Source organism: Bufo gargarizans, chromosome 1 (assembly GCF_014858855.1).
Source record: "Bufo gargarizans isolate SCDJY-AF-19 chromosome 1, ASM1485885v1, whole genome shotgun sequence".
Classification (NCBI taxonomy): domain Eukaryota; kingdom Metazoa; phylum Chordata; class Amphibia; order Anura; family Bufonidae; genus Bufo; species Bufo gargarizans.
Window position 1 is genome coordinate 493,208,870 of NC_058080.1, and position 27,921 is coordinate 493,236,790.

General features: G+C 41.0%; 1 protein-coding gene across 2 annotated transcripts; it reads right to left on the reverse strand.

The window, feature by feature from the left end:
- Window positions 1-325: 325 nt before the first annotated feature.
- Window positions 326-27,921, reverse strand: LOC122933081 (neural retina-specific leucine zipper protein-like). Of its 2 annotated transcripts, none has more exons than XM_044287841.1 (3): window positions 27,719-27,921; window positions 8,487-8,918; window positions 326-1,462 (listed from the first exon to the last, which is right to left on the reverse strand). In XM_044287841.1, the coding sequence occupies exons 2-3, from the start codon at window positions 8,916-8,918 to the stop codon at window positions 1,085-1,087; spliced, it is 810 nt and encodes a 269-aa protein (XP_044143776.1). In that variant the 5' UTR covers window positions 27,719-27,921; the 3' UTR covers window positions 326-1,084. The 2 variants fall into 2 exon arrangements, with proteins under 2 accessions (XP_044143776.1, XP_044143783.1); XM_044287848.1 differs by lacking the exon at window positions 27,719-27,921 and adding an exon at window positions 26,768-26,904.

Sequence of the window (27,921 nt, forward strand, 5' to 3'; positions counted from 1 at the left end):
GGGCGGGCTAGGGGACCTGTTGCCTCCCCCCTGCATCACCAGTGTGACTAGCGCCCCCCTTTGACTTGCGCCCCGTGCGTTGGCACCCCCCGCCCGGCACTAGAAACGGCCCTGCATAGATGGACAGACAGCTTACTGATGGAAAGGGTATTTAAAGCTGTCAGGACCAGATATGTGCAGCCAGTGAGATCTGATAGCTGTTACAGTCTGACTTGGGTTCCCCACGGCCGTTGCATTTCATCTCGATAGTCATAACATTATATTTAGAAATAATGACTACGACACCACAATAAACTGGCAACAAGTGATTGTGCTGTAAAAACTCTGCATGTTTTATTTCTCTATGTTTAAATATATATTTTTTACTTTATATTTTTGAATACAAAATAATAATAATAATTCTTAAAACTGCTCACAACACACAACCAGATCTGCCTAGTAACACGCTAGCTTTGCCCCTTATGTGCAGGGAGAGGAGACGCAAAGTGTTGCATTCTATTTAAACTCACAATCGCACACATAAAAAATGCAATAATTTAATGTTTCCCTCAAATAAAACCAGAAATTTCTTCCGCTCCCTTGCATGGAGGTGAATGGTATAGAAAATAGAAAGAAGAGAGCCCCCGAACAGGACAGGCTCAGCCGGTCCTTCATCACATACACGCTAGTTAGCTTTAGGTGGTGGTCTCATAAAAAGGAAAAAAAAATTATTGTTTTCTCCGGGGCTGGGACAGAAATGACTTTTTATTAAAACTTAACTAGAATCCATGGCAATGATCCCAGTATAGTCAAGGTCTCCATAACTTGGAAGCATTAGAGGGGGTGGACTCTAGCAGCCAATGGCATTGGTGACTTTGCATAGTATTGAAGGGCGCCTCATGTATGAACTCTGGGAATTAATAAATATATTAGATGGAATCCAGAAAATTTGTGTCTTTCTACTCCGAGAAATGAAGAAAATGGCAGCGAAAAGTTCTAGAGCTTTCATGTTGCACATTAGGGGCTTTTTATAATAGGTATCCTATGTAAGGAGTCAGGTCAGTCTCCTCCTTTTGAAGTTGGGCTCAGTCTTTTGATTTGAGTATCACAGGAAGAGCTCAGCTCCAGGCCCTGCGTCTCCCCCTGCACCCAGCACATCCGGCCCATTCCCCCCTCCTGTGGCATTCAGCAGTTTTTCATATCGTGCTCTCCAACCATCCCTCTCTCTCGTCACCCGAGCCACCTCCTGCTGTAGTTGTTGAAGTTGACGAGAGAGCTGACACTTCTCTGTCTCTAGGACGTGACGCTGCTGGACCCGCTTGTACCGGCAGGACTGGGCATAACCTCGGTTCTTCAATGTGCGCCTGCGTTGCTTGAGTCGCAAAGCCTCTTCTTTACTGAAACCCCTGAGCTGACGATTCAACTCTCGAACAGACATTCCTACCAATTGCTCATCAGAAAAACGTTCAGACAGTGGAGACAGCTGTCGGATGAGAAGACAACATTAGAACATTTACTATCTGTGATGGCTGATGCATAATTCATTTTAATAGCCCTACTGCTAGGTGGAATACATCATCAATCTAACATTTTTAGGGCACCAATCTATCGGGTGGAATATGGGTCTGGTGTGTACAATTTTAACATGCATTATCTGTTATTCTGCGAGGGGATAAGCCTCTACCAGCATGTACGGTAAATGCCGCTCTTTACCTCCTCTGACGAGCATGGCAGTTATCGACAAGGAGCAGTTCCATCCCAATAATTACCTGCTCAATGGGAGCGTGTAAATCCCCCTTTATCAAAGGGTTTATCCAATATCTAAAATATCCCCCCCAATGCCAGGGCCCCTTTGCATCCCTGGACAGCCGCCACTCCATCTCCCCGTCGGGTGTTTTGACTTGAGCGGTAGGGAGATTCAGCGGTGGCCGTGCAGACGGAGAGACGAGGGTGCCGGGGAGCAGGTGAGTATAATCCATACAAGGGGCCCGGGCAATGGGGGGGGATATTTTAGATATTGGATAACCCCTTTAACACCAGTAAACTGGTACCGTTTCACCCAGCTCTTTAACAGATTGCACATGGTTAGAAAAACATGATTATAGAAACACCACACCTAACCTTGATTGGTGTCTAGTATTCAAGTTGAGTTCCCTTGAAGTGAATGGGGCCACATTGCAATACCTAACATAACCTATGGGCAAGGTGTGGCACTGTTTATGACTGAAAGAACTCATTATTATTTACCCAAAAAAAATTCAAGACCCCATTAACCTGGAAAAGGGGCTATCTCTTTTATTCTGTAAATCATGGAAATATTCCTAGAACATGATAACATTACTTTTGTGTTACTTTTATTTTATCATATACAGTATAGACCAAAAGTTTGGACACACCTTCTCATTCATGGTGTAATCAGTAATCAAAGCAAAAGGTGGCTACTTTGAAGAACCTAGAATATGACAATTTTCAGTTGTTTCACACTTTTTTGTTATGTATATAATTCCACATGTGTTAATTCATAGTTTTGATGCCTTCAGTGTGAATCTACAATTTTCATAGTCATGAAAATAAATAAAACTCTTTGAATGAGAAGGTGTGTCCAAACTTTTGGTCTGTACTGTATATTAAAATTATAAAAATGTTACTTTTCCTATGTGCTGACATCTAGTGGTCAAAGAAGGCATGCTGCAGGCTCTGAACTGGGGAAGGATCTTATTTTATAGCCTACAGTTAGTCATTATCACTTAAGGTACTTTCACACTTGCGGCAGAGGGATCCGGCAGGCAGTTCCGTCACCGGAACCGCCTGCCGGATCCACTTTTTACACTTCTGCACTACACTACTTTCACCGTTTATTGCTCGGTCATGCAACTTACCACCCAAATGAATTTTACCTCCTTTTCTTCTCACTAATAGAGATTTCATTTGGTGGTATTTCATTGCTGCTGACATTTTTACTTTTTTTGTTATTAATCGAAATGTAACAAAATTTTAGCAAAAAAATGACATTTTTCACTTTCAGTTGTAAATTTTTTAAAAAAAACAACATCCATATATACATTTTTCACTAAATTTATAGTTCTACATGTCTTTGATAAAAAAAAATGTTTGGGTAAAAAAAAATGGTTTGGGTAAAAGTTATAGCATTTACAAACTATGGTACAAAAATGTGAATTTCCGCTTTTTGAAGCAGCTCTGACTTTCTGAGCACCTGTCATGTTTCCTGAGGTTCTACAATGCCCAGACAGTAGAAACACCCCACAAGTTGTAATTGACTGCAAAGGATTTGCAACCAAGTATTAAAAAGGGAAAGTTTGATTTATGATTATTATTATGTCCCATTACTTTTGGTCCCTTAACAAGTGGGAGGCACATATGCAAACTGTTGTAATTCCTACACCGTTCACCTGATTTGGATGTCAATACCCTCAAATTAAAGCTGACAGTCTGCAGTTAAAGCACATTTTGTTTGTTTCATTTCAAATCTATTGTGGTGGTGTATAGAGCCAAAAATGTTAGAATTGTGTTGATGTCCCAATATTTATTGACCTGACTGTACAATATATACAATCTATAAAAACAAAGAAAAATATGGTTAGATGGAGTTATTTCTGTCTGCGCAGAAAAAAATGTGAAAAAAATCGTAACGGATCTGTTTGTCCGTATGACAAACAGACATACGGATCCGTTCTTGCAATGCATTTGTAAGACGGATCAGGATTCTGATCATTCTTAAAATTCATTCAGTTGTCAAACGTTTTTCCGGTGATGGATTTATTTACCTGCCGGATTCCTCTGCCACAAGTGTGAAAATACCCTAAGTGATAATGACTAACTGTAGGCTATAAAATAAGATCCTTCCCCAGTTCAGAGCCTGCAGCATGCCTTCTTTGACCACTAGATGTCAGCACATAGGAAAAGTAACATTTTTATAATTTTAATAGAGCCAAAAATGTTATGTTGATGTCCTAATATTTATGGACCTGACTGTAGATATAACTTTTCTTGTGATGGAGAAACTATCAGTGAGCCAGCCAATACATATTTATTGGAAATGTCATATGTTATCATAACTCAACAGCGCATTATAATGACAAGGAACTCCACAAAATGGTTACCTAATATATATAATATTCCTGTATGTTTTCTGGGCACAACCATAGTTTTCTTGAAGGCATTAGATATAAATCTGAACTTGTGAAAAACTTCAGGTATGTGCCTTAATAATGGCAACAGATCAATAGCCATAGGTCTTTCTGTATGCTCAGTTAGAAGTCTGGTCTAATGAGAAACAAAAACATTCCACATGTCCTAACACAATTAATATTATAACAAGACAATGCTAGTATGAGATAATAGACAATCAGAAAACAAAAATATCAATAATGAGATTTATTGAAACACAAATTTTCAAAGCACAAAGGACCAAAAGTTAAAAACTCGTAAAATGTAACAACTGCCACAGTGCCAAAGAAGAGGGCCATTCACCATTAAAAAGTGACCCACCCCCAGACGACCAAAGATCACAACACATCACACAAAGATCAATCACCACAAGTTTTAGTGTACCTACAAACAATATACAAACTATAGTACAAAAATTAAGTCACAATGATTATATCACCAATGTGGGAGCAGCGGGGTCAGGTCTGAAAAGTCCCAGTTGCTTCCACTTGTAAGGGAGCTGTTCATTAACAGTCTCCTGCTTGGTCAACACTCAGAAGTTAGTCATCAATGTGACTTTAAGCTCTACGAGGTGCAAAGTATGCATCGGTAGGTCCATTTACATAGGCTGATGACTAGATCTTGCAACAATAATCGGCATGTGGAAATATTATTGGAAAATCCATAATTTATATATTTGGCGACTCACAAAATCGAATATATGTAAATCAAAGAATGTCTTAACTTGTGCATGTAGCCTAGATACACGTGACGGTAATGGCAGAAGCTGTGCCTATGTGTTCATCCATGGCATCTAGGTGTTTAGACGGAGGGATGGATTACCATAGCAGCTGGGGCCTAACAAAGTCCATAAGCCTGCCAAAGGCTTGATCTAGTAGATTAATGAAGTTCTCCAGGAACGCTGATGAGAGCTGAGCAGCAAAGCAACATACACTGCGGTACTGCATGCTTGTTGGAGAGGCATTTGTTCTGTTCAGAGTCACCAGCGGATGCAGAGCAGACCCGGGTCGGTAAGATTGTGCACGCACCTTATTACAGTGTTGGCGCCTAGAGACTGAGACCAGGCTTGTAGTTAGTTAGTTAGTTAGGGTCTCTGTTTGTGTCAGGCCACAAGTGTTACTACTGTTCATTGCAAGGACTCCATAACTTAAAGTGACATTTCACATTGGAGAGCTGATAAAATTCCTACAAACTCAAGCCAGGCTGGCGTTTTGCTCAGGAAAAATACTCAGGCAGATGCTACAGGACCAGTTATTGGAGGGGGGATACTGTAGAGCTTTGTAAGATTGTAAGCTGTTGTGCTGCACCGCAGGCTAGCCCGTACCACACACCCATACAGTGGTTCTTGTTTTTATTGGGTAATAACAGGTCAGTTGTGGCAGTTTAATTGTGCCCGCCAGTAGGTAAATTACTGTACTTTCCTCCTGCATCCTTAGGAGGGCGCTGTGCTGTGCAGCACAAGTGTCTCAGCCTTCGGGCTGGGTGTATGTAAATTTATTGTATGCTCCCGGCATTTGTGGTTGTGTTTACTGCCACATTTAAGTAAAATTCTATTTTGGCAAAAGCTGGTGTTGGGGTTGCTTTCCTCGTTCGTGACTTCACTGTATCCTGGGGAGCCCACCCCGGTACACAGCTTACAGCAGAGAGAGCAGAGCCACTAAGAGTAACAGCAATGCATACTGATCTTCATTTTTCTCAGCAATGCAGACACATATAAACATGAGACTAAGGCCTCATGCACACGACCGTTGTGTGCATCCGCGGCCGTTGTTCCGTTTTCCGTTTTTTTTCCACAGACCCATTGACTTTCAATGGGTCCGTGGAAGAATCGGAAAATGCACCGTTTGGCATCCGCGTCCGTGATCCGTGTTTCCAGTCCGTGAAAAAAATAAGACCTGTCCTATTTTTTTCACGGACAACGGTTCACGGACCCATTCAAGTCAATGGGTCCGTGAAAAATCACGGATGCACACAAGATTGTCATCCGCGTCCGTGATCCGTGTCCGTTTTTTCCTATCATTTCAAAGGCAAACTTGACTTAGATTTTTCTTTCACTTTTCATGTTCGTGGATCCTCCAAAAATCAAGGAAGACCCACGGAAGAAAAAACGGACACGGGTCACGGAACAACGGAAACCGCTTTTGCGGACCGCAAAAAAAAAACGGCCGTGTGCATGAGGCCTAACACAGACACCTTCAGCTGCCAAGCGCACAAGTAACAGGTCAGCCAGTGTCATAGGTACAAACCTGCTGACAGATTCCCTTTAAACCTCTCCTGATCTGATTTCATTATTAATGTGTCACATGTAATATAGTAATTATTAATAAGTATAATCTTAAAATTCAGGCTGTGCGATAATATCAGAACTGGAGCTATTTTTAATGTACTTGTGCACCCCCAACTACAGGGAGTGCAGAATTATTAGGCAAATGAGTATTTTGACCACATCATCCTCTTTATGCATGTTGTCTTACTCCAAGCTGTATAGGCTCGAAAGCCTACTACCAATTAAGCATATTAGGTGATGTGCATCTCTGTAATGAGAAGGGGTGTGGTCTAATGACATCAACACCCTATATCAGGTGTGCATAATTATTAGGCAACTTCCTTTCCTTTGGCAAAATGGGTCAAAAGAAGGACTTGACAGGCTCAGAAAAGTCAAAAATAGTGAGATATCTTGCAGAGGGATGCAGCACTCTTAAAATTGCAAAGCTTCTGAAGCGTGATCATCGAACAATCAAGCGTTTCATTCAAAATAGTCAACAGGGTCGCAAGAAGCGTGTGGAAAAACCAAGGCGCAAAATAACTGCCCATGAACTGAGAAAAGTCAAGCGTGCAGCTGCCAAGATGCCACTTGCCACCAGTTTGGCCATATTTCAGAGCTGCAACATCACTGGAGTGCCCAAAAGCACAAGGTGTGCAATACTCAGAGACATGGCCAAGGTAAGAAAGGCTGAAAGACGACCACCACTGAACAAGACACACAAGCTGAAATGTCAAGACTGGGCCAAGAAATATCTCAAGACTGATTTTTCTAAGGTTTTATGGACTGATGAAATGAGAGTGAGTCTTGATGGGCCAGATGGATGGGCCCGTGGCTGGATTGGTAAAGGGCAGAGAGCTCCAGTCCGACTCAGACGCCAGCAAGGTGGAGGTGGAGTACTGGTTTGGGCTGGTATCATCAAAGATGAGCTTGTGGGGCCTTTTCGGGTTGAGGATGGAGTCAAGCTCAACTCCCAGTCCTACTGCCAGTTTCTGGAAGACACCTTCTTCAAGCAGTGGTACAGGAAAAAGTCTGCATCCTTCAAGAAAAACAGGATTTTCATGCAGGACAATGCTCCATCACATGCGTCCAAGTACTCCACAGTGTGGCTGGCAAGAAAGGGTATAAAAGAAGAAAATCTAATGACATGGCCTCCTTGTTCACCTGATCTGAACCCCATTGAGAACCTGTGGTCCATCATCAAATGTGAGATTTACAAGGAGGGAAAACAGTACACCTCTCTGAACAGTGTCTGGGAGGCTGTGGTTGCTGCTGCACGCAATGTTGATGGTGAACAGATCAAAACACTGACAGAATCCATGGATGGCAGGCTTTTGAGTGTCCTTGCAAAGAAAGGTGGCTATTATGGTCACTGATTTGTTTTTGTTTTGTTTTTGAATGTCAGAAATGTATATTTGTGAATGTTGAGATATTATATTGGTTTCACTGGTAAAAATAAATAATTGAAATGGGTATATATTAGTTTTTTGTTAGGTTGCCTAATAATTATGCACAGTTATAGTCACCTGCACACACAGATATCCCCCTAAAATAGCTAAAACTAAAAACAAACTAAAAACTACTTCCAAAAATATTCAGCTTTGATATTAATGAGTTTTTTGGGTTCATTGAGAACATGGTTGTTGTTCAATAATAAAATTAATCCTCAAAAATACAACTTGCCTAATAATTCTGCACTCCCTGTAGTAAGCTGTAAATGCATGTGTGCTTTCTTTCATTACGATTTACTCCGCACACATTTCCCTCTGTTTACTGAATGGCTTTACCTGCTGTCCATCTCTTAATATTAGCTGATTAAGTGATCAGTGACATGTCCGGCTTTATAGCTATAACTGTACTGACAAATCCTGTTACACTCAGGAACAACGCAGGGTGTCCCACCCATATGTCCTCACATGCTGCATAATCACTCAGGTGTGACAAACTGTGTAATATTACACTCACCATGTTTATTTATTATACAAGGACGACCAGGCCAGAGGAAATGTCATAAAATGTGTCATAAAAAGATGTTAAAAAAGTAACAGGATCTCACCTGGTGCTGCTGTGCATTCATATCTTCTGGACTCATCAAGTAACCAGTAGGGTGAGTGTTGTGGAGGTGCTGCCCCCCAGTCCTGTATCCCCCTTCTATCCCTTGTAGAGAAGGTGCTCCGCCACCCATCAACACCTCTACAGCATCCTCCGGAGTTAGTGGTAGTCCTTCCCCACCCATCTGCTGCTGTAGTGCTGCCATCCAATAAAGTTCTTCTAGACTAGGACGCGGTGGTCCTACTGGTTCAGGGGGGTCACTGAATGTTGGCGATGGTGGTACACTGCTGCATGGAGTAGAGCCCAGAGATGGAGGTGGGGCCAGGCGGTTGGCCCGTGGTTCAGGAGGCTCTCTCTTTACCTCAAACTTCATTAGGTCAAAGTCATTGAGGTATTCAAGAGCCAGTGGGGTACTGGGAAGATCTGAGAGCGCCATCTGTGAAAAAGCAAAGCAAGGAACATTGAAGTGACAGCAGTAATTTGGAAGATACATTGCATTAGAACAAATTTTACGTAAAGACAAATGTTTTTTGTGTTCTGTGTAGAAACTGTTAACTAAGAAGGATCAGGTCAGGTTCAAGCAAAGTATTGAGGGTTTGCAGTGGACACAAAGGCTAGCGTGATATAAATCCCTAGCTCCATCTCCAGAGATGTAGTGAGTAGTTGAAAGGGTTTTTCAATATTTTTTTACTGATGACTTATCCTCTGGATAGGTCATCAGTATCTCATGGGTGGGCGTCCGACAACCGGGGCCCCCGCCGATCATCTGTTTTGAGAAGGCAGCGGCACTCCTGTGAGCGCTGCTGCCTTCTCTCAGCTCACCAAGCACAGCGCCGTACATTGTATAGCGGTTGTGCTTGGTATCGTGCTCAGCCCCATTAATTTCTATGGGGCTGAGCTGCTCCTAGGTAACCTGATCCATGAACGTGACATCATTGGGCCTAGGAAAAGCAGAGAGAAGGCTGTGCCGCTAACAGGAGCACCGGTGCCTTTTCAAACAGCTGATTAGCAGGGGTCCCGGGTGTCGGACCCCCACCAATCAGATACTGATGACCAATCCAGACGACAGGTCGCCAGTAAAAAAAAATTATTGGAAAACCCCTTTAAGGTACAACAACATGAGGCATAGTTTGCTGCAGAAAATCTGCCGTAGATTTTACTGTGGTTCCAGGGTGAATCCACTTCAAATTGTGCATGAGTTAGGCCTCATGCACATGGCCGTTGTTTTGGTCCGCATCCGATTTTCCTCACCCAATTCCACTGCAGAAAATCCATAGAATTTTTGCCATCGGTTAACAAACCTCACTGTACATGGTGCGTATTCTGCATCCCGCTTGACGGATCGCGGACCCATTCACTTCAAGTGGGTCAAGATCCAGAACGGAGGCACGGATCGGAACCCCACGGAAAAGCCCCGCGATTGCGCATGCACCACTTTTTTGCGGTGCGGACCGTCGGATGCGGATCGAGGACCCCATTCAAGTGAATGGGTCCGCGATCAGCATCCGGCTGCTCCACGATCTGTGCCCATGCATTGGGGACCGCAATTTGTGGTCCGCAGCACGGGCACGGAGCCCTTATGTTCGTGGGCATAAGTCCATATGCTGTGAAAAAAAAATCTGCAGTAAAGACTGACCTGTGGTGCAGATTTTACCCTTTGTAAGGCCTCCTGCACATGACCGTATGGCTTTTTAAGTGCCTTGCGGTCCGCAAAAAACGGATCTTCCAAAAACACAGATGACGTCCATATGCATTCCGTTTTTTGAGGAACGGAACAGCTGGCCCCTGATAGAACAATACTATTCTTGTCCGTTATGAACGGAAATACGGAAACGGAAGGCATACGGAGTACCTTTTGTTTTTTTGCGGCTCCATTGAAAAGAATGGTTCCCTATACGGTCCGTATACGGAACGCAAATACCGGAACGGAAACGGGAAAAAAAAACGTTCGTGTGCAAGGGGCATAATGCAAAGAGTGAACCCAGCAGCATTTCTGCAATAAAATCCACACACAAAAAATGGACCATATAGTGTTTTTTTCTACTTTAGATTTGCTGCAGGAACGTTGCAGATTTCTGCAACATGTGAATGTACCCTTTAAGCAATAAAGTGCCCCAGACAATAACTAATGCCAAGAGGAATTTGTATCATGAGAGATATACTGTGTATATATATAATTTTTCTACTGCATTCAGCATAGCATGCTCACTTTAATGAGAGGCTGTGTGGGCGGAGCAGATGCAAAGTGAAAGTAAAAATCCCAGCATGCATCACAGCAAGCATCTTCAGCAGTCACATGACCTCTCTGCCTACTTGTGATGCCATAGTGACAACAGCACCTCCGGTGTCATCTCATCAGTCCTCCAGTCAAATAACTACATAGAGAAATCAACATAATGATAGCAATCCTACATTCCTTGCATTGAATAAAGGTTACTGCTTTTCCCACAATGTGATATATATAAAATACATACATGTGTGTGGATATGTACATAGGTGTACAGGGTGTGTGTATGTATGTATATATATATATATATATATATATATGATATGTGTGTGAAGATGGAGAGATATCTATCATCATTTACTGTATCTATTTACTTCTCTATATCTATCTATATCTACTGTGGTGGAAGGTGTGTATATCTCACCCAGATACTCCAGTTGGGTGAGATAACTGAAATCCAGAAAGTTACAGTGGTTTCAGCAAAGTGAAGTTTGCTAAGACAGGTTTGTTTAGATTCTGTTCTGGGTTTCTGCTGTTTTAAAGAGACCCAGGGCTAATGTCTGTGATTGACCATAATGCCGATCGCAGACAGATACCATGGTCTTTTGTAACACCAGCATCTGAGGTGGCTTTCCCCAAGAGTGCTGCACCTCATATAGTGGCCTGCAATGCACAGGTACCAGCAGAGTGCCGGCAGTTTGCAGAACAGTGAGCCCATTAACTTCAATGGGTCAGCAAGATACGTTCCGCACCACAAAAAGGTTCTATTTTTTTGCGGTGCAGAAGCACGGGGAGAAATCCTTTGAAAGAACTTTGTACTGCGTCCGTGGGCTTCTGATTTGTGCCTCTGCTCCATACCACTCTGTAACTTGCAGATTGCAGACCCATTCAAGTCAATAGGATGCTTGCTGTCCGCAAAACAAGAACAGGGCACACACACTTGTGTGCATGAGCTCTTAGGATGGGTTCACACGGGCGTTGCGGGAAAAGATGCGGGTGCGTTGCGGGAACATGCACGGTTTTTCCCGCAAGTGCAAAGCGTTTTAATGCGAGAAAAATCGTCATGTTTGGTACCCATACCCGAACCCGGACTTCTTCACAGAAGTTCGGGTTTGGGTTCAGTATTCTATAAATTGTATTATTTTCCCTTATAACATGGTAAAATAATAGCATTCTTTAACCTTTCAGGACCAAGCCATTTTTAGCAAATCTGACATGTGTCCCTTGTGGTAATAACTTTAAAACGCTTTTACTTATCAAGGCCATTCTGAGACTGTTTTCTCGTCACATATTGTACTTCATGACAGTGGTAAAATTGAGTCAAAATATTTCATTTTTATTTATAAAAAAAAGTTTACCAAAAATGTAAAAAAATTTGCAAACTTGCAAATTTCAATTTCTCTACTTTTATAATAGATAGTAATACCTCCAACGATAGTTATTACTTTACATTCCCCATATGTCTACTTCATGTTTGGATCATTTTGTGAATGACATTTTATTTTTTGGGGATGTTACAAGGTTTAGAAGTTTAGAAGCAAATCTTGACATTTTTCAGAAAATTTCCAAAGCCCACATTTTAAGGACCAGTTCAGGTCTGAAGTCACTTTGTGAGGCTTACATAATAGAAACCACCCAGAAATGACCCCATTCTAGAAACTACACCCTCAAGGTATTTAAAACTGATTTTAAAAACTTTATTAACCCTTTAGGTGCTCCACAAGAATTAAAGGAAAATGGAGGTGAAATTTTAGAATTTCCCTTTTTTGGCAGATTTTCCATTTTAATCCATTTTTTTCTAGTAACAAAGCAATAGTTAACAGCCATACAAAACTCAATATTTATTGCCCTGATTCTGTAGTTTACAGAAACGCCCCATATGTGGTCCTTAACTGCTATACGTGCACACGGCAGGGCGCAGTAGGAAAGAAACGCCATATGGTTTTTGGAAGGCAAATTTCACTGGGATAATTTTAAGCTGCCATGTCACATTTGAAGACCCCTGATGCACCCCTAGAGTTGAAACTCCCAAAAAATTACACCATTTTGGAAATTATGGGATAAGGTGGCAGTTTTGTTGGTACTATTTTACGGTACATTTTTTGTTATTTACAATGTTCATCTGACAGGTTAGATCATGTGGTATTTTTATAGAGCAGGTTGTTACGGATGCGACAATACCAATTTTTTTGTCGTTTGTTTCAGTTTTACATAATTAAGCATTTTTTAAAAAAAAAATGATTTTTTGTGTCTCTATATTCTGAAAGCCATAGTTTTTTTTTGGAGGGCGACTGTCTTATGTAGGGGTTCATTTTTTGCGGGATGAAATGACAGTTTGATTGGTACTATTTTAGGGTGCGTATGAATTTTTGATTGTTTGGTATGGCACTTTTTTTTTTTATGGTGTTCACCTGAGCGATTAGGTCATATGATATTTTTATACAGCAGATTCTTACTGACGTGTCGATACCTAATATGTCTACTTTTTTTATTTATTTATGTTTTAACAGAATTTTTTAATTAAAAAAAATCATGTTTTGGTGTCTATATTTTGAGAACCATATTTTTTTATTTTTTAGGCAATTGTCATAAGTAGGGTCTAATTTTTTGCAGGATGTGATTACGGTTTGATTGATATGATTTTGGGGTGCGTACGACTTTTTGATCGCTTGCTATTACACTTTTTGTAATGTAAGGTGACAAAAAATTGCTTTTTTACACACTTTTCTGTTACGTGTTCACATTAAGGGTTAGGTAATGTGATATTTTTATACTGCAGGTTCTTACGGACGCGTTGATACCTAATATGTCTGTTTTTTATTTATTTAAGTTTTACACAATAACAGCATTTTTTAAACAATAAATCATGTTTTAGTGTCTCCATATTCTGAGAGCTATAGTTTTTTTTATTTTTTTGGGCGATTGTGTTAGGTAGGTGTTCATTTGCGGGATAAAGTGACGGTTAGATTGGTGCTTTTTTGGGGGAATATGCCTTTTTGATTACTTGATGTTGCACTTTTAGTGATGTAAGGTGACAAAAAATGTTTTGTTTTGCAGTTTTTATTTAATTTTTTTGACGGTGTTTACCTGAGGGGTTAGGTCATGTGGTATTTTTATAGAGCAGGTCGTTACGGACATGGCAATACCTAATATGGATACTTTTTATTTATTTATTTAAAGTTTTACACAACAATCTCATTTTATAAACAAAAAATAAATCATGTTTTAGTGTCTCCATAGTCTGAGAGCCATAGTGTTTTTATTTTTTTGACTATTGTCTTAGGTAGGGTATGATTATTGCGGAATGAGATGACAGTTTAATTGGCACTATTTTGGGGTGCATATGACTTTTTGATCGCTTGCTATTACACTTTTTGTGATTAAGGTGAAAAAAAATGGCTTTTTTGACACCGTTTTTATTTTATACTTTTTACGGTGTTCACCTGAGGGATTAGGTTATGTGATATTTTAATATAGCAGGTTGTTACGGACACGGCGATACCTAATATGTCTACTTTTAATTTGTCTACTTTCAATCTAATTTGTTATTTTTTTGTACATTTAGCACAATAAAAGCATTTTTGAAACTAAAAAAATCATGTTTTAGTGTCTCCATAGTCTGAGAGCCATAGTTTTTTTATTTTTTCTGGGATAAAGTGACAGTTAGATTGGTATGATTTGGGGGGGCATAAGCCTTTTTGATCCCTCGGTGTTGCACTTTTCATTTTATATGGTGACAAAAAAATTCATTTTTTTGCATTTTTTTTAATTTTTTGACGGTATTCATCTGAGGGGTTAGGTCATGTGATATTTTTATAGAGCAAGTCGATACGGATGCGTCGATACCTAATATGTCTACTTTTCTTTTTTTCTCTATTTACTTTATTTTGGGAAAAGGGCGCTTTTTTATTTTATATAAGCTATAAGAAGAAATATTTTTTTTCACTTTTTTTTTACCCAGACCCAGTGGGTCTGATGGTTTACAATACACTGCAGTACACTGTGTAGTGTTCTGCAGTGCATTATCACTCACAGTAAGCCTGATCAGGCTCCTGCCTTTAGCAGGAGCCTGATCAGCCATCCCAAGGCAAGCCGGATGCCTGTGAAGGCGTCCGGTTGCCATGGTAACCATCGGGATGCTGCCACAGCAGCGCCCAATGGTGTAGGGAGGGAGCTCCCTCCCTCTGTTAACCCATCAAGCATCGGGCTGCTGCCTCAGCACAGCAGCAGCCCGATGGGAGAGGGAGGGAGCTCCCTCCATCTCTTAACCCCTTCCATACAGCAGCTGTTTCAAGCAGAGTGTGAGCTGTATATTATAGCTGACACTCTGCTAACGCTCCGGCCATCCTGAAACAGATCGGTGCGGGAGGGGGGTCAGAACAGGATCAGCAGCGCTGCAGCCGGCCATCCTGAAATTAAGGGGTCACAATGAGGGCTGGAGCTCATGGGGGGGTGATATTATATATACATACATTTTAGAAGGTTCTGATCCCCACAGTCACGGACTGGGGGGATCAGAACCTTTCAGCCGGCATTAGGATCCTGTGATTGACTAGTCTGTACAGACTAGCCAATCAGAGCGATCAGCCGGGGACCGCCCTCATTGTAGACAGGACATCAGATGTGCTCTTACTAGGCTCTCCGCTCCGAACTTTGAGAGGAATAAGCTGTTTGTACTGACAGAACAAACAGCGGATTCCTGTCAGAGACAGAACAGGGAGCGCGCAAGTGGTAGGGGCAGACTGGGCATGGACGAGCTTTCTCTAAAACTCCTCCATGTCGCATGCAGCCATGGACGAACTGGCTGCACAGCAGAGCGGGGCTCATGGGGCGTGGCTTACTATAAAAAAAAGATTAGCAGACAGATTTTTAAAATAAAGTATATTTGGAAACTCATTTTTACCCTGCCTCCAACAATGTTGTGTAAAGTACTTATATAGTGGCCAACCCCTTTAAGCTATATATGCACACAATAGTGTAGTTTATGTTGATTTCCGTGCAGATTTTACTGCGTTCCCACACCAAATCCCCATGATGTGCTACTTGCTTATTTTTGTTGCAGATTTTGATTTGTTGCAGATTTTCCACACTTCTTATCTTTTGCATTGCAAAGAGTGAAATCTACGCTGAAAATCCACACAAACAATTGATATGGTGCGGATTTCAAAATCTCATTAACTTTGCTGTCACTGTTTCACGCTGTGGATTTTCATGTGCATATACCCTACACCGAGTCTGTCACTAACCAGTAAGCCTCATTTACACATCTGTGAGCAGGTGGTCAGTGATGCATCCGTGAAGCTGTCCGTGAAGGATCCGTGTTGGGTCCATGTGTCTGTTTTTTCCTGTCCGTGGGCCATACGCTTTTCACTGACACTAAACAGCTGAAAAATACTTTTAAAAGCATCTCTTCCTAATGATCCGTGAAACACGGATGCAACACCCATAGACTCTAATGGGCAGAATGGATCCGTGAACACGGACAAAATAGAGCATGCATCCGTGCTAAAAACACGGATCCACGGACCGTGCTAAAACACTGATGGCTGACTATACACATTAAAATGAATGGGGATGTGCGCTGACGGTGGAGAACACTGATGTGTGAATGAGGCTTAACCCTGTGCTAGATACGGCACATTGCCTTTTGGACTTTGTGATACAGCATTGGGTGTCTATAGCGCAGCTAGTATACTGTTTGCTTTTCACTGTTCAGTTCAAGGCTGGTGGTAGTGTGGATGGTATGGGTGAAACACAAAGATTTTTATATCAGTAAAAAAAAAAAATGAATGCCTAAAATGGCAGGTTTAGGCTAGGGCTACATGACGACAATGTTGCGCGACACATTTTGCAGTGTAGTTGTGCCCTATGTGTCAATATATATGACAATAAGTCGTGCGACACATGTCGTCGTGTAGCCCTAGCCTTACATCTTTATGAAAACCATCTAAAAGAAAAACAGTCTATGTTACCCATAGCAACCAATGAGAGCACAGCTTTGGTTCTTCAGGAGACAGATTTCAAAATGAAAAGTGTGCTGTGATTGGCTGCGATAGACAACAAGTTTACAGTTTTATAAATTTCTTTCAAAGGAATGACAAAGAATCTGTGCTTTGAAAGATCATTAGTGAGGATTTGATGGACACTTCCAACATAGTGATCCTGACCCTGCTTGATGACCAAGAGGAGTTTCCTCCCGCCCCTTGAGCAGGGTCGCAATGCCATTGCTGTGAATTAGGTGGTCATGCCAATCTAAATGTAAACGTCACTACGATCAAGGCTCTGATGATCATTTTTACAGTGACATGATCAACTTTTCTAAATTCACACTAGCTGATTACATACTTTGCCAACTCTGCAGTTTCAATCCGTGGACAGACAGAATTTGTAGGGACTATCTCTGAAAATTACAATCATTCGGAAACAAGGGAGTCATGACACTATTTGGCTAGTGTAAATGGCTGTTTTTTTTTTTTTGGCGTTTTTGAAGCAGTTTTTTTACTCTTTTTTTTTATCCCCTTTTCAACCAATAGTTGGTTACTTCAGTACAAAACGTGGATCTGTGCCAAAACCATACAGAAAACCCTAAAAAAAAAAAAAGGAAGGACACATACAGAGCTGTTTTTTTTAATGCTTCACATTCATTTTAAGGGGAAATTCAGCACAGATTCCGCCCCAAGATAAGACTGCCTGCTTCTTTTTTCCATGTGGAAAAATATTTGCTGGCTGCTATTGAAATGAGGTGGATTTTGAGGCGGAAACACTCCACAATCTGTGGTAAAAGACTCTGTGAAAGGGCTCTTACAGTTTCCTTTCCTGACAGATTACTGCCAGTGTAAGTTTCTAGTATTTGGGGTCAGGAGGGAACAGTTGTTAATAGGATGAAGTATTTACCCTACATATTAATAGTTTACTCATCAAAAAATACACAGTTGTCAACAGTGCCACGTTTGCTGGAATTGTACCGAATTTGTAGAGACAACACCAACAAATTTGGCTTGTCCCAACTTGAAAATATGTAAACTCTGCCAGGAAGAGTATACCAATAACAATGTGTGAAATGGAATGCTCACGAAGTATAGCTCGGTCTGCTAATCCACCTAGCATATATACACCAAGTATGTACTGAATGACCCAGCTTAATATAAAGCAAAACACTTTATTATATTATTATTCTATATATATTCCCCCTAAAAAATCATAAAATTTATGAGTAACACCATCAACATGCCTGTCCAAAAAAAAAGTTGAGACCAAAAAAAAAAAAGTCACACACTATTTTGTTGGACCAGCTTTAGCTTTGATTATGGCACGCATTCGCTGTGGCATTGTTTCAATAAGCTTCTGCAAGATTTATCTCCATCCAGTGTCGCATACATTTTTTACCAAGATCTTGCATTGATGATGGTAGAGTCTAACTGCTGCGCAAAGCCTTCTCCAGCACATCCCAAAGATTCTCAATGAGTTTAAGGTCTGGACTCTGTGGTGGCCAATCCATGTGTGAATATGATGTTTCATGCTCCCTGAACCACTCTTTCACAATTTGAGCCCGGTGAATCCTGGCATTGTCATCTTGGAATATGCCCGTGCCATCAGGGTAGAAAAAATCCATTGATGGAATAACCTGGTCATTCAGTATGTTCAGGTAGTCAGCTGACCTCATTCTTGGAGCACATACTGTTGCTGAACCTAGACCTGACCAACTGAAGCAACCCCAGATCATAGAACTGCCCCCATATGCTTGTACAGTAGGCACTAGGCATGATGGGTGCACCACTTCATCTGCTTCTCTTCTTACGCTGATGCGCCCATCACTCTGGAACAGGGTAAATCTGGACTCATTAGACCACATGACCTTCTTCCATTGCTCCAGAGTCCAATCTTTATGCTCCCTAGCAAATTGAAGCCTTTTTTTCTGGTGTGCCTCACTGATTAGTGGTTTTCTTATGGCTACACAGCTGTTCAGTCCCAATCCCTTGAGTTCCCTTCGCATTGTGCATGTGGAAATGCTCTTACTTTCACTATTAAACATAGCCCTGAGTTCTACTGTTGTTTTTCTTCGATTTGATTTCAACAAATATTTCAGTGATCACCGATCACGATGATTCAGAATTTTTTCCTTGCCACATTTCTTCCTCGAATACGATGGGTCCCCCCACTATCCTTCCAGTTTCTAATAATGCGCTGGACAGTTCTTAACCCAATTTTTGTAGTTTCTGCAATCTCCTTAGATGTTTTCTCTGCTTGATGCATGCCAATGATTTGACCCTTCTCAAACAGACTAACATCTTTTCCACGACCACTAGATGTGTCTTTCAACATGGTTGTTTAAGAAATGAGAAGCAACTCATTGCACCAGTTGGGGTTAAATAACTTATTGCCAGCTGAAATATAATAGCCCATGCAGTAATTATCTAATAGAAGACTCATAACTATTTGCTTGGTTAAATCCAGGTGGTGATTTTTTTGGGGGGACAGGCAGTGTACATTGGATATATATAGATGTGTGTTCACACACGGTCTCGGTCCCTCTACCTTACTGCAGTGCGGAGCTCACGCGCTGCTAAGTTGCAATAAAAAGGAGTTCCTTAGCAATGTCAATATGATTGATACTGTATCTCCGGAGAAGACGCTTGTTGCTTATAGCAGTATAGTAATCCACATGTTACTACAGACAATCTTCAATAGTTTTTCGAGTTGGAATATAGATACAATGTCTCCTATTTATATATGAAAAGAGTGTCAGGCTCTTACCGCACCTTGAATGCACCGATATCTCAATGTGTACATACGTATCGTGCGGCTTCCAGTTCCTGGTTACTCACACCTGCAGGTGTCCGCAGTTTTATAGATGTTGCTGCTCCGTCCTGCGCTAATGCCGGCACTTTCCAAGTTGTAGCGCTAATAGACCTTTGATGATTATTGGGGACATTGTAGATGATTCATCATTATGGATAATATGCTTGAAACACTGTAGTCGTTTTTTCCCAGGTTTTATTTGGATAAATTGATATTGCAGGGGAGTATTCACCAGACGCGTTTCGAAACCTGGAGCGGTTTCATCCTCAGTGGTGCTAGTTGTAATCAGGGAGAGGGACAGAACCACCTTTTATACTATGGTGATTCACAAAACTGAACGGGATTAAATTTCACCAGTATGGTTACTCAAATCTGGGACCATGTGCGAATAGTGTGATATCTCATTTTTTTATACAAAAATACATTGTACTTAACATACTTAAAATAAAATGTATAATACATGTTATTACACTAGGTCTATTACAGTACATGCTTTCCATATCGCATCACTCTACTAAAACATTACATAGATGCGTTTCTTGTATGTCGAGCAGACAACATCGAAAGCTTTTAACTAGTTAATGCCTTGCAGGAGTAGTTTCCATTTTAGATTTCCTACCCCATATTTGGCTTTCAGGTGTTATATTTATCTTTATTTATTCAGCTATTTTGCTTGACTTTATTTCAAAGTATATAGTATTGTTCTGTCTTATAGATTCCCTGTTAGGTCACATGTCGTTTGCTTCAATCTACCTAAATAATAAAATATACAGTGGATATAAAAAGTCTACCTATAAACTGTACCACTCAATTGAAAAACAAACTGAAATCTTTTAGGTAGAGGGAAGAAAACAAAAAAACTAACATAATGTGGGGATGTAGCTGTGTTCAGAATTAAGCAATCACATTCAAAATCATGTTAAATAGGAGTCAGCATACACCTGCCATCATTTACAGTGCCTCTGATTAACCCCAAATAAAGTTCAGCTGCTCTAGTCGGTCTTTCCTGAAAGTTTCTTAGTCGCATCCCACAGCAGAAGTCATGGTCCACCGAGAGCTTCCAAAGCATCAGAGGGATCTCATTGTTAAAAGGTATCAGTCAGGAGAAAGGTACAAAAGAATTTCCAAGGCATTGGATATACCATGGAACACAGTGAAGACAGTTATCAAGTGGAGGAAATATGGCACAACAGTGACATTACCAAGAACTGGACGTCTCTCCAAAATTTACATGTGACAACAATCTCCCGTATTCTTCATATGTCTGGGCTATGGGGTAGAGTGGCAAGATGAAAGCCTTTTCTTACGAAGAAAAACATCAAAGCCAGGCTACATTTTGCAAAAACACATTTGAAGTCTCCCAAAAGCATGTGGGAAAAGGTGTTATGGTCTGATGAAACCAAGGTTGAACTTGTTGGCCCTAATTCCAAAACATATGTTTGGCGCAAAAACAACACTGCACATCACCAAAAGAACTTCATACCCACAGTGAAGCATGGTGGTAGCATCATCATGCCAAGGGGCTGTTTGTCTTCAGCTGGAAATCTCAACACGGCTGGATCACTGGAATGGTACAATCTACGGAAGGTATGTAGAAGGTATGTAGAAGGTATGTAGAAGAGAATAAAGGGCTAGCCTTAATGAATACTTCAGTTCAGTTTTTACAAAAGAAAAAGAAGGAGAAGGACCTCCACTAGAAAGGATGACTAATAAATCGTTTGATGCATGTGTCTTTACAGAGGAAGATGTTCTAAGTTTGCTGTCTAAAGTGAAGACAAATAAGTCACAGGGGCCTGATGAGATACACCCAAAATTATTAAAAGAGCTTAGTGGTGAGCTGGCAAAACCGTTAACAGATTTATTTAACCAATCATTAGTAACAGGAGTCGTCCCGGAAGATTGGAAATTGGCAAATGTCGTGCCCATTCACAAGAAAGGTAGTAGGGAGGAATCGAGCAACTATAGACCAGTGAGTCTGACATCAATAGTAGGCAAATTAATGGAAACCCTATTAAAGGATAGGATTGTGGAACATCTAAAATCCCATGGATTGCAAGATGAAAAACAACATGGGTTTACTTCAGGGAGATCATGTCAAACAAATCTTATAGATTTTTTTGACTGGGTGACTAAAATAATAGACGGTGGAGGTGCAGTAGACATCGCATATCTAGATTTTAGTAAGGCTTTTGACACTGTCCCACATAGAAGACTTATCAATAAACTGCAGTCATTGAGCATGGACTCCCATATTGTTGAGTGGATTAGGCAGTGGCTGAGTGACAGACAACAGAGGGTTGTAGTCAATGGAGAACATTCAAAACAAGGTCATGTTACCAGTGGGGTTCCACAGGGATCTGTACTGGGACCAATTTTGTTTAATATCTTCATAAGTGATATTGCAAAAGACCTCGATGGTAAGGTTTGTCTTTTTGCTGATGACACAAAGATATGTAACAGGGTTGATGTTCCTGGAGGGAAACGCCAAATGGAAAAGGATTTAGGAAAACTAGAAGAATGGTCAGAACTCTGGCAACTGAAATTTAATGTGGATAAGTGCAAGATAATGCACCTGGGGCGTAAAAACCCAAGGGCAGAATATAGAATATTTGACACAGTCCTGACCTCAGTATCTGAGGAAAGGGATTTAGGAGTAATTATTTCAGAAGACTTAAAGGTGGGAAGACAATGTAATAGAGCAGCACGAAATGCTAGCAGAATGCTTGGATGTATAGGGAGAGGTATAAGCAGTAGAAAGAGTGAAGTGCTTATGCCGCTGTACAGAACACTGGTGAGACCTCACTTGGAGTATTGTGCGCAGTACTGGAGGCCATATCTCCAGAAGGATATAGATACTCTAGAGAGAGTTCAGAGAAGAGCTACTAAACTGGTACATGGATTGCAGGATAAAACTTACCAGGAAAGGTTAAAAGACCTTAATATGTATAGCTTGGAAGAAAGAAGAGACAGAGGGGATATGATAGAAACTTTTAAATACATAAAGGGAATCAACTCGGTAACCGAGGAGAGCATACAGTATTTAAAAGAAGAAAAACTACCACAAGAGGACACAGTTTTAAATTAGAGGGGCAAAGGTTTAAAAGTAATATAAGGAAGTATTACTTTACTGAGAGAGTAGTGGATGCATGGAATAGCCTTCCTGCAGAAGTGGTAGCTGCAAATACAGTGAAGGAGTTTAAGCATGCATGGGATAGGCATAAGGCTATCCTTCATATAAGATAGGGCCAGGGACTATTCATAGGATTCAGATATATTGGGCAGACTAGATGGGCCAAATGGTTCTTATCTGCCGACACATTCTATGTTTCTATGTTTCTAAATTGTTGAGACACAGAATGCTTTTCGAATCCTTTTTTAATATTATTATCATGTTCTGATATTCTGACCTATCAATGTTCTACTCGTCCTTCCTACATACTGTTTTACGCATGGACATTCCAAAATGTATATAACTGCTTCTGTGTTGCAAGTTAACAATTCCTTAATTTCCCAGTTGTATGCATTGCTTTTAGATTTGATCGTAGATGTCTTTCTATCAAATTTAGTTATTTTGCAATTACTGCATACTCCACACCTGAAAAACCCTTTTAGACCTTCCCAGGGGGTGACTATAGATCTCATAGATTTTTTTTATAGTGGGTGCCACCTGTAGTCCTAAATTGAAAGCCTGGGTGTAGACTATAGGTGGCCGTTTGTGGAGTGTCCCCGCTAAAATTTTGTCCCCTAGAAGTCAGTGCCAATGCTTGTTGATTATGGAGGAATTTTTTTTATATTCATTGTTGAAAGGTCATAATATTTTTTAAGTGTTTTCCATTTCAATATTTATTTTGGTGCTCGTTTGAAAAAAATTCTGTCTATCTAGATATCTGACCTTATTTAATGCCAGGAACAGGGCTTCACTGTCCCAAAGTTACCAACAAAAATATGAGTATGAAGATATGGCAAGATGATCAACATACTCAGCACCATATCTATGTCTAAGGCACCAACAACTGACAGGGGAAGAGGATAAAATTTATTATATTGATTATCTGCTGACATTGGCACCTGTCAAGGGGTGGGGCTATATTAGGCAGCAGGTGGCCAATTAGTACTTAAAATGTATGCTTTGAAATCAGGAAAAAGGGCAAGTGTGAGGATGTGTGTGACTTTGACAAGGGCCAAACTGTGAGGGTTACCAACTGGGTGAGAGCATCTTCAAAACATCAGGTACTGCATTCCAGATAGGCTGTCATTAGTAGGTTGTCCAAAAAATAACTTTTGGGAAACTGGTGACAGGACCATCTACACACAATGCCTCAGAAGAGCTACTGCGGCACAAATTTCTAAAAATGTCCTATGATTGGTGCTATGATTGGTGTCAGGATGCATAGGGAATTACAGACTGTTGCATGTGATGCTGTGTAGCAATGCTGACCCCTGTCCATTATACAAAAAAAAAAATATATATATATATATATATATATATACTGTATGTGCTATGTACTTACTAAACATGGTGCCCTGAGTCTATTTTATGAAGCGCCAGGCAATCGGCAGTCATGGTCGGCTGCGGACGGGTTTGCATTTCCCCTACAGCAGCCATTACTGTTGGACTGAGTGCTATCTGTTCAAATGAATGGACAGCCACTATATAGTATTGCTGTCTTGTATCTGCAGTGCACTATGACATAGTATAGGTAATATATGGAGCCAGGGGCAGATTGGGAAGCTAAAGTGGTCCTGGAAAAGATACCTAAAAGTGGTCCCATATTGTAGGAGGGTCTAAATTGACAGGAGGAAGGGCAACAAAAGTAGGGGAGGTCAGCAATACCATAGCGCAAAATACCACATACCACAGTGCCTCACAATATATTGCCCCAAAAGCGGTCCCTGTGAGGTGGCCACCAATAGCTGCTATTTTCTATCCTCCTCTTCCAGTTGTTTCTGATTAAGATATGGAGCAGGGGGCTTAGGAGGTGAGATGCAGGACATAGTTGAATTCAGGAGGGCATGTCCGGTCGCTGGCCGAGTTAATTTCCACTGATAGCTCATTATGTACCCGGCCAGCGGCAGAGATGGGGGCTTGGGCGGCCCCCTGGGAAATTTCCCTGTAAGGTCTATGGCCAATACGCCCCTGTATGGAGCATATACCGGTAATCCTATTTTATTAGCTGTATATGGTGAACAAAGTCATTACAACTTTATGAAAGAATCTGTTTAGTTGTTCTATATAAATTTGTAGAAAAACTGTGCTCTTTACCGATTAACACCTTCATTACTCCTTTTCTAGGTTTATCTCTCTTCATGGACAACTGCATTATACAAATATCTGTTTACAGCCTTAACATTCACCCAAGAGCCTGAGGTTATCCAGTGATCACTGTAGGATAAATATCTCAAGACCTCACTTGTCCCATAACGTGCAGATAATTCCGTCTCTGAGCTGCGTCTCATCCCGGATTTACTGTGCAGATTTGAGTGATACTGTCTGACAGTTCCCGCACCCATTCCATACTGTGGCACATATTGCTTATCCCTGAGCTGAGGTTTAGAAAAATGATGGTATAAAAGTAAAGGGGTAGAAAGGAAAGATCAGAAATGTATAGCTATATAATCATAAAAGACTTACACAAACAAGGACAAGAAACTGAGACGAGATGAGGAAAGCATTTGTTAAAAGGGTTCTTTAGCTTTTTCTTACTGATGATCTATCCTCTGGATAGATAATCATCATCTGATCGTCGGGGTCTGACATCTAGGACCCTCACCAATCACGGGAAACGGGGAGAAGGCCACAGCCTTCTCCCTGTTTCCCGCAGGTCCAGTCATGTCACAACTAGTATCACTGGCCTGGGCGAGGCTAGGTTCGTTCACTTCAATGGGGTTTAGCTAAACCTCAGGTCTTTCTGTGCTTAGGCATCCAGATTATAAATGATATTGAATAGTTTGCCATAAAATTATAGACCAATCTGCTCAGCTCCTCCTGGTCTATGACATGCTGCTTGCAGATCAGACACCATGTTCAACATAGCAGGTTCCCTGTAAACTTGGTTAATATCCCTCAAAGGGGCTGTCCCAACATTACATATTATTTTTATATAATTCAACTTTTTGAGTTTTTCTTCTGTTCCAAAAATGCCCCGGTTGTGAGATTTCCTTTACTTCATTATTATGGCACCTTCTGGTGTTCAGTCTGTATTGTAATGTGCACGTCCTCCTACTGAGCTGAATGAGCATGGTCACACATGCTCAGTTTCATCTTTAAACTGCCACTAGCCAGATCTTTGTTTAGAAGCTGTGACAGATATACGGAGAGAGCCGCATCAGAAAGGACACACACCCTGATGAAAAGCTAGCAGTTGGAATGGGAGAAATAAATGTGGGAATCTCTGTATCTGCATGAGGTACAAGGCTTGTTCCAGCTTTGTTAAAAAGAGGTTGTCATCTACTGTAATTTGTCTCATCTTCATTTTTTACATGCATCATGGGATAACCCCTTTAAGGGATATATTAAAAGTTGCAGAGGAAGGAGCATGTCATATATGTGCTATAAGTCGTGAACTTTTGAGCTTCTTGACATTTTTTAAAAGTGGCTTGAAATGAAGGCAGGGCATAGCAGGAGGGGGCAGGACCTCCCGCGGCCCTGACAATTTACTACAATTTATGCCAGAAACTGGCAAAAATTGTAACTAAACTTTACACCAGTTCCCAGCTGTAGTAGATTTCAGATTCAGGTGCATAGAAAAGCATGAGATGCGCCAAATGTATTTAATACATTTTGTATGTCTTACTCCAGCACAGACTTAGTAAATCTCTCTAGAGGAGGAGTAGAGGTAGAATCAAGAAATGGGGAGCAAGATGACAACATAATGGGGTACAGTAACCATATTCTTAAAAATATATATATTTGTAAAATTCTTAAAAAAATATATTTCTGATAGTCAAGGAGAGCTACAAAGAGAAGAAACAAAAAAAAAAAAGCCTAGGATAAGGATAGAAAATGATGAGAGGTTTGGGGGTTCAATGTGAACCCCAGAATCACAATTGCCATAGTCTTAAAATATAAAAAATACAGCCTAAAAGGGATCCAAGCTCAAAAGAGAAGACAGAAAAAAGTGCAGCAGAGGAGTAAAGTTAGAATGAAAAAGAGAAGGAAAGAGTTTGGTATAGGGATCAGGAAAGATGGAATAAGAAGGAGCGATGCGAACCTCAGGGGGCACAATCCCCATATTCATAAAATGAAAAAAACATCTTACCTAGGGAAGGTCCCAGCTAAAAAGGGAAGGAAAAAAAGCAGCCCATGGAAGTAAAATGGTTGGTACAGAAATCAGAAGAAGGCTTCGGAGATAAGGAGGAGAGCTCAAGGGGCACATATTCCTAAAAGTTGTCATTTGTATCTGAAAGTATCATCATCCTCAGCTCAGCTCAACTGGATCATTATGTCATTTTTATCCCTAAAATGGTAACAGTCATTATCAGACTGGTCATCTGGTCAAACACCAAAACCACAGGAGCCATCCGCACAACTGCCCTCTGCCAATAAATGTATAGTAGTGGGATTTTCTGCTCCTAAATGTCCCACACTATCCAATAGACCTCCTTATAGCCTATTCTGCGTCCTGTCCACTAGGTCAGTCGTCCCCCATGCTGTGTCCACAGCCTGTCAATGACAAGCCTGCTTAACTGTGACTTAAGGTATATAACCAGCCAGTATCTTCATTTTTACTTTGTATACGGGTAGAATATATCTGAACCTGTATATATGGCCTTTATGTATTGTGCACATATTAACTCAAATATCTCACTATTAACTGAGGCTAATGTAGACATTCATGTGCAATCCATATGTAACCAGCAAATCCACAAGCTGATGAATAGACCATTGAATTATTCTTGTGCGGCCTTGCACAAATTGTAGTTTATACAAAGATTATTCACAGCCCCAATGAATGAGGTCGAAGGACGGGGAGCAAACACCATGAGCTTTATTGATTACTATACCTCAGGAAACTAGTCACCTACGGAGCCAGCCTGGCACCTGGGTACATGGCATCTTGCTACACTTCTAAGAGTTTATTATGTGACAGCAGGCAAAGGCACAAAGTAAGGCAAGTCAGGAAAAGTGTGACAGAAGGTGACCCACACATAGTGACAAAGTCCAGACATACAAGGTGTACAAAACAGGAGATCACAGGAGTCTAACTTACTCTGAGTGTGCAACACTGTGGTCAGCTCCTCCTGTCCTCTCCCTTGTCACAGATCCCCATGCAAGTCCTGGGCAAAGCCTGCTCTGCCCCTGGGTGCCAATCTGCCTACCCTTGTGTCTCCCAACTGCCCCTATCTGCTGATAGTGCCCTGAGAGCAGGGGTTAAATAGCGGGCCTGTGAGCTCAAACTTATCTCATTATGGA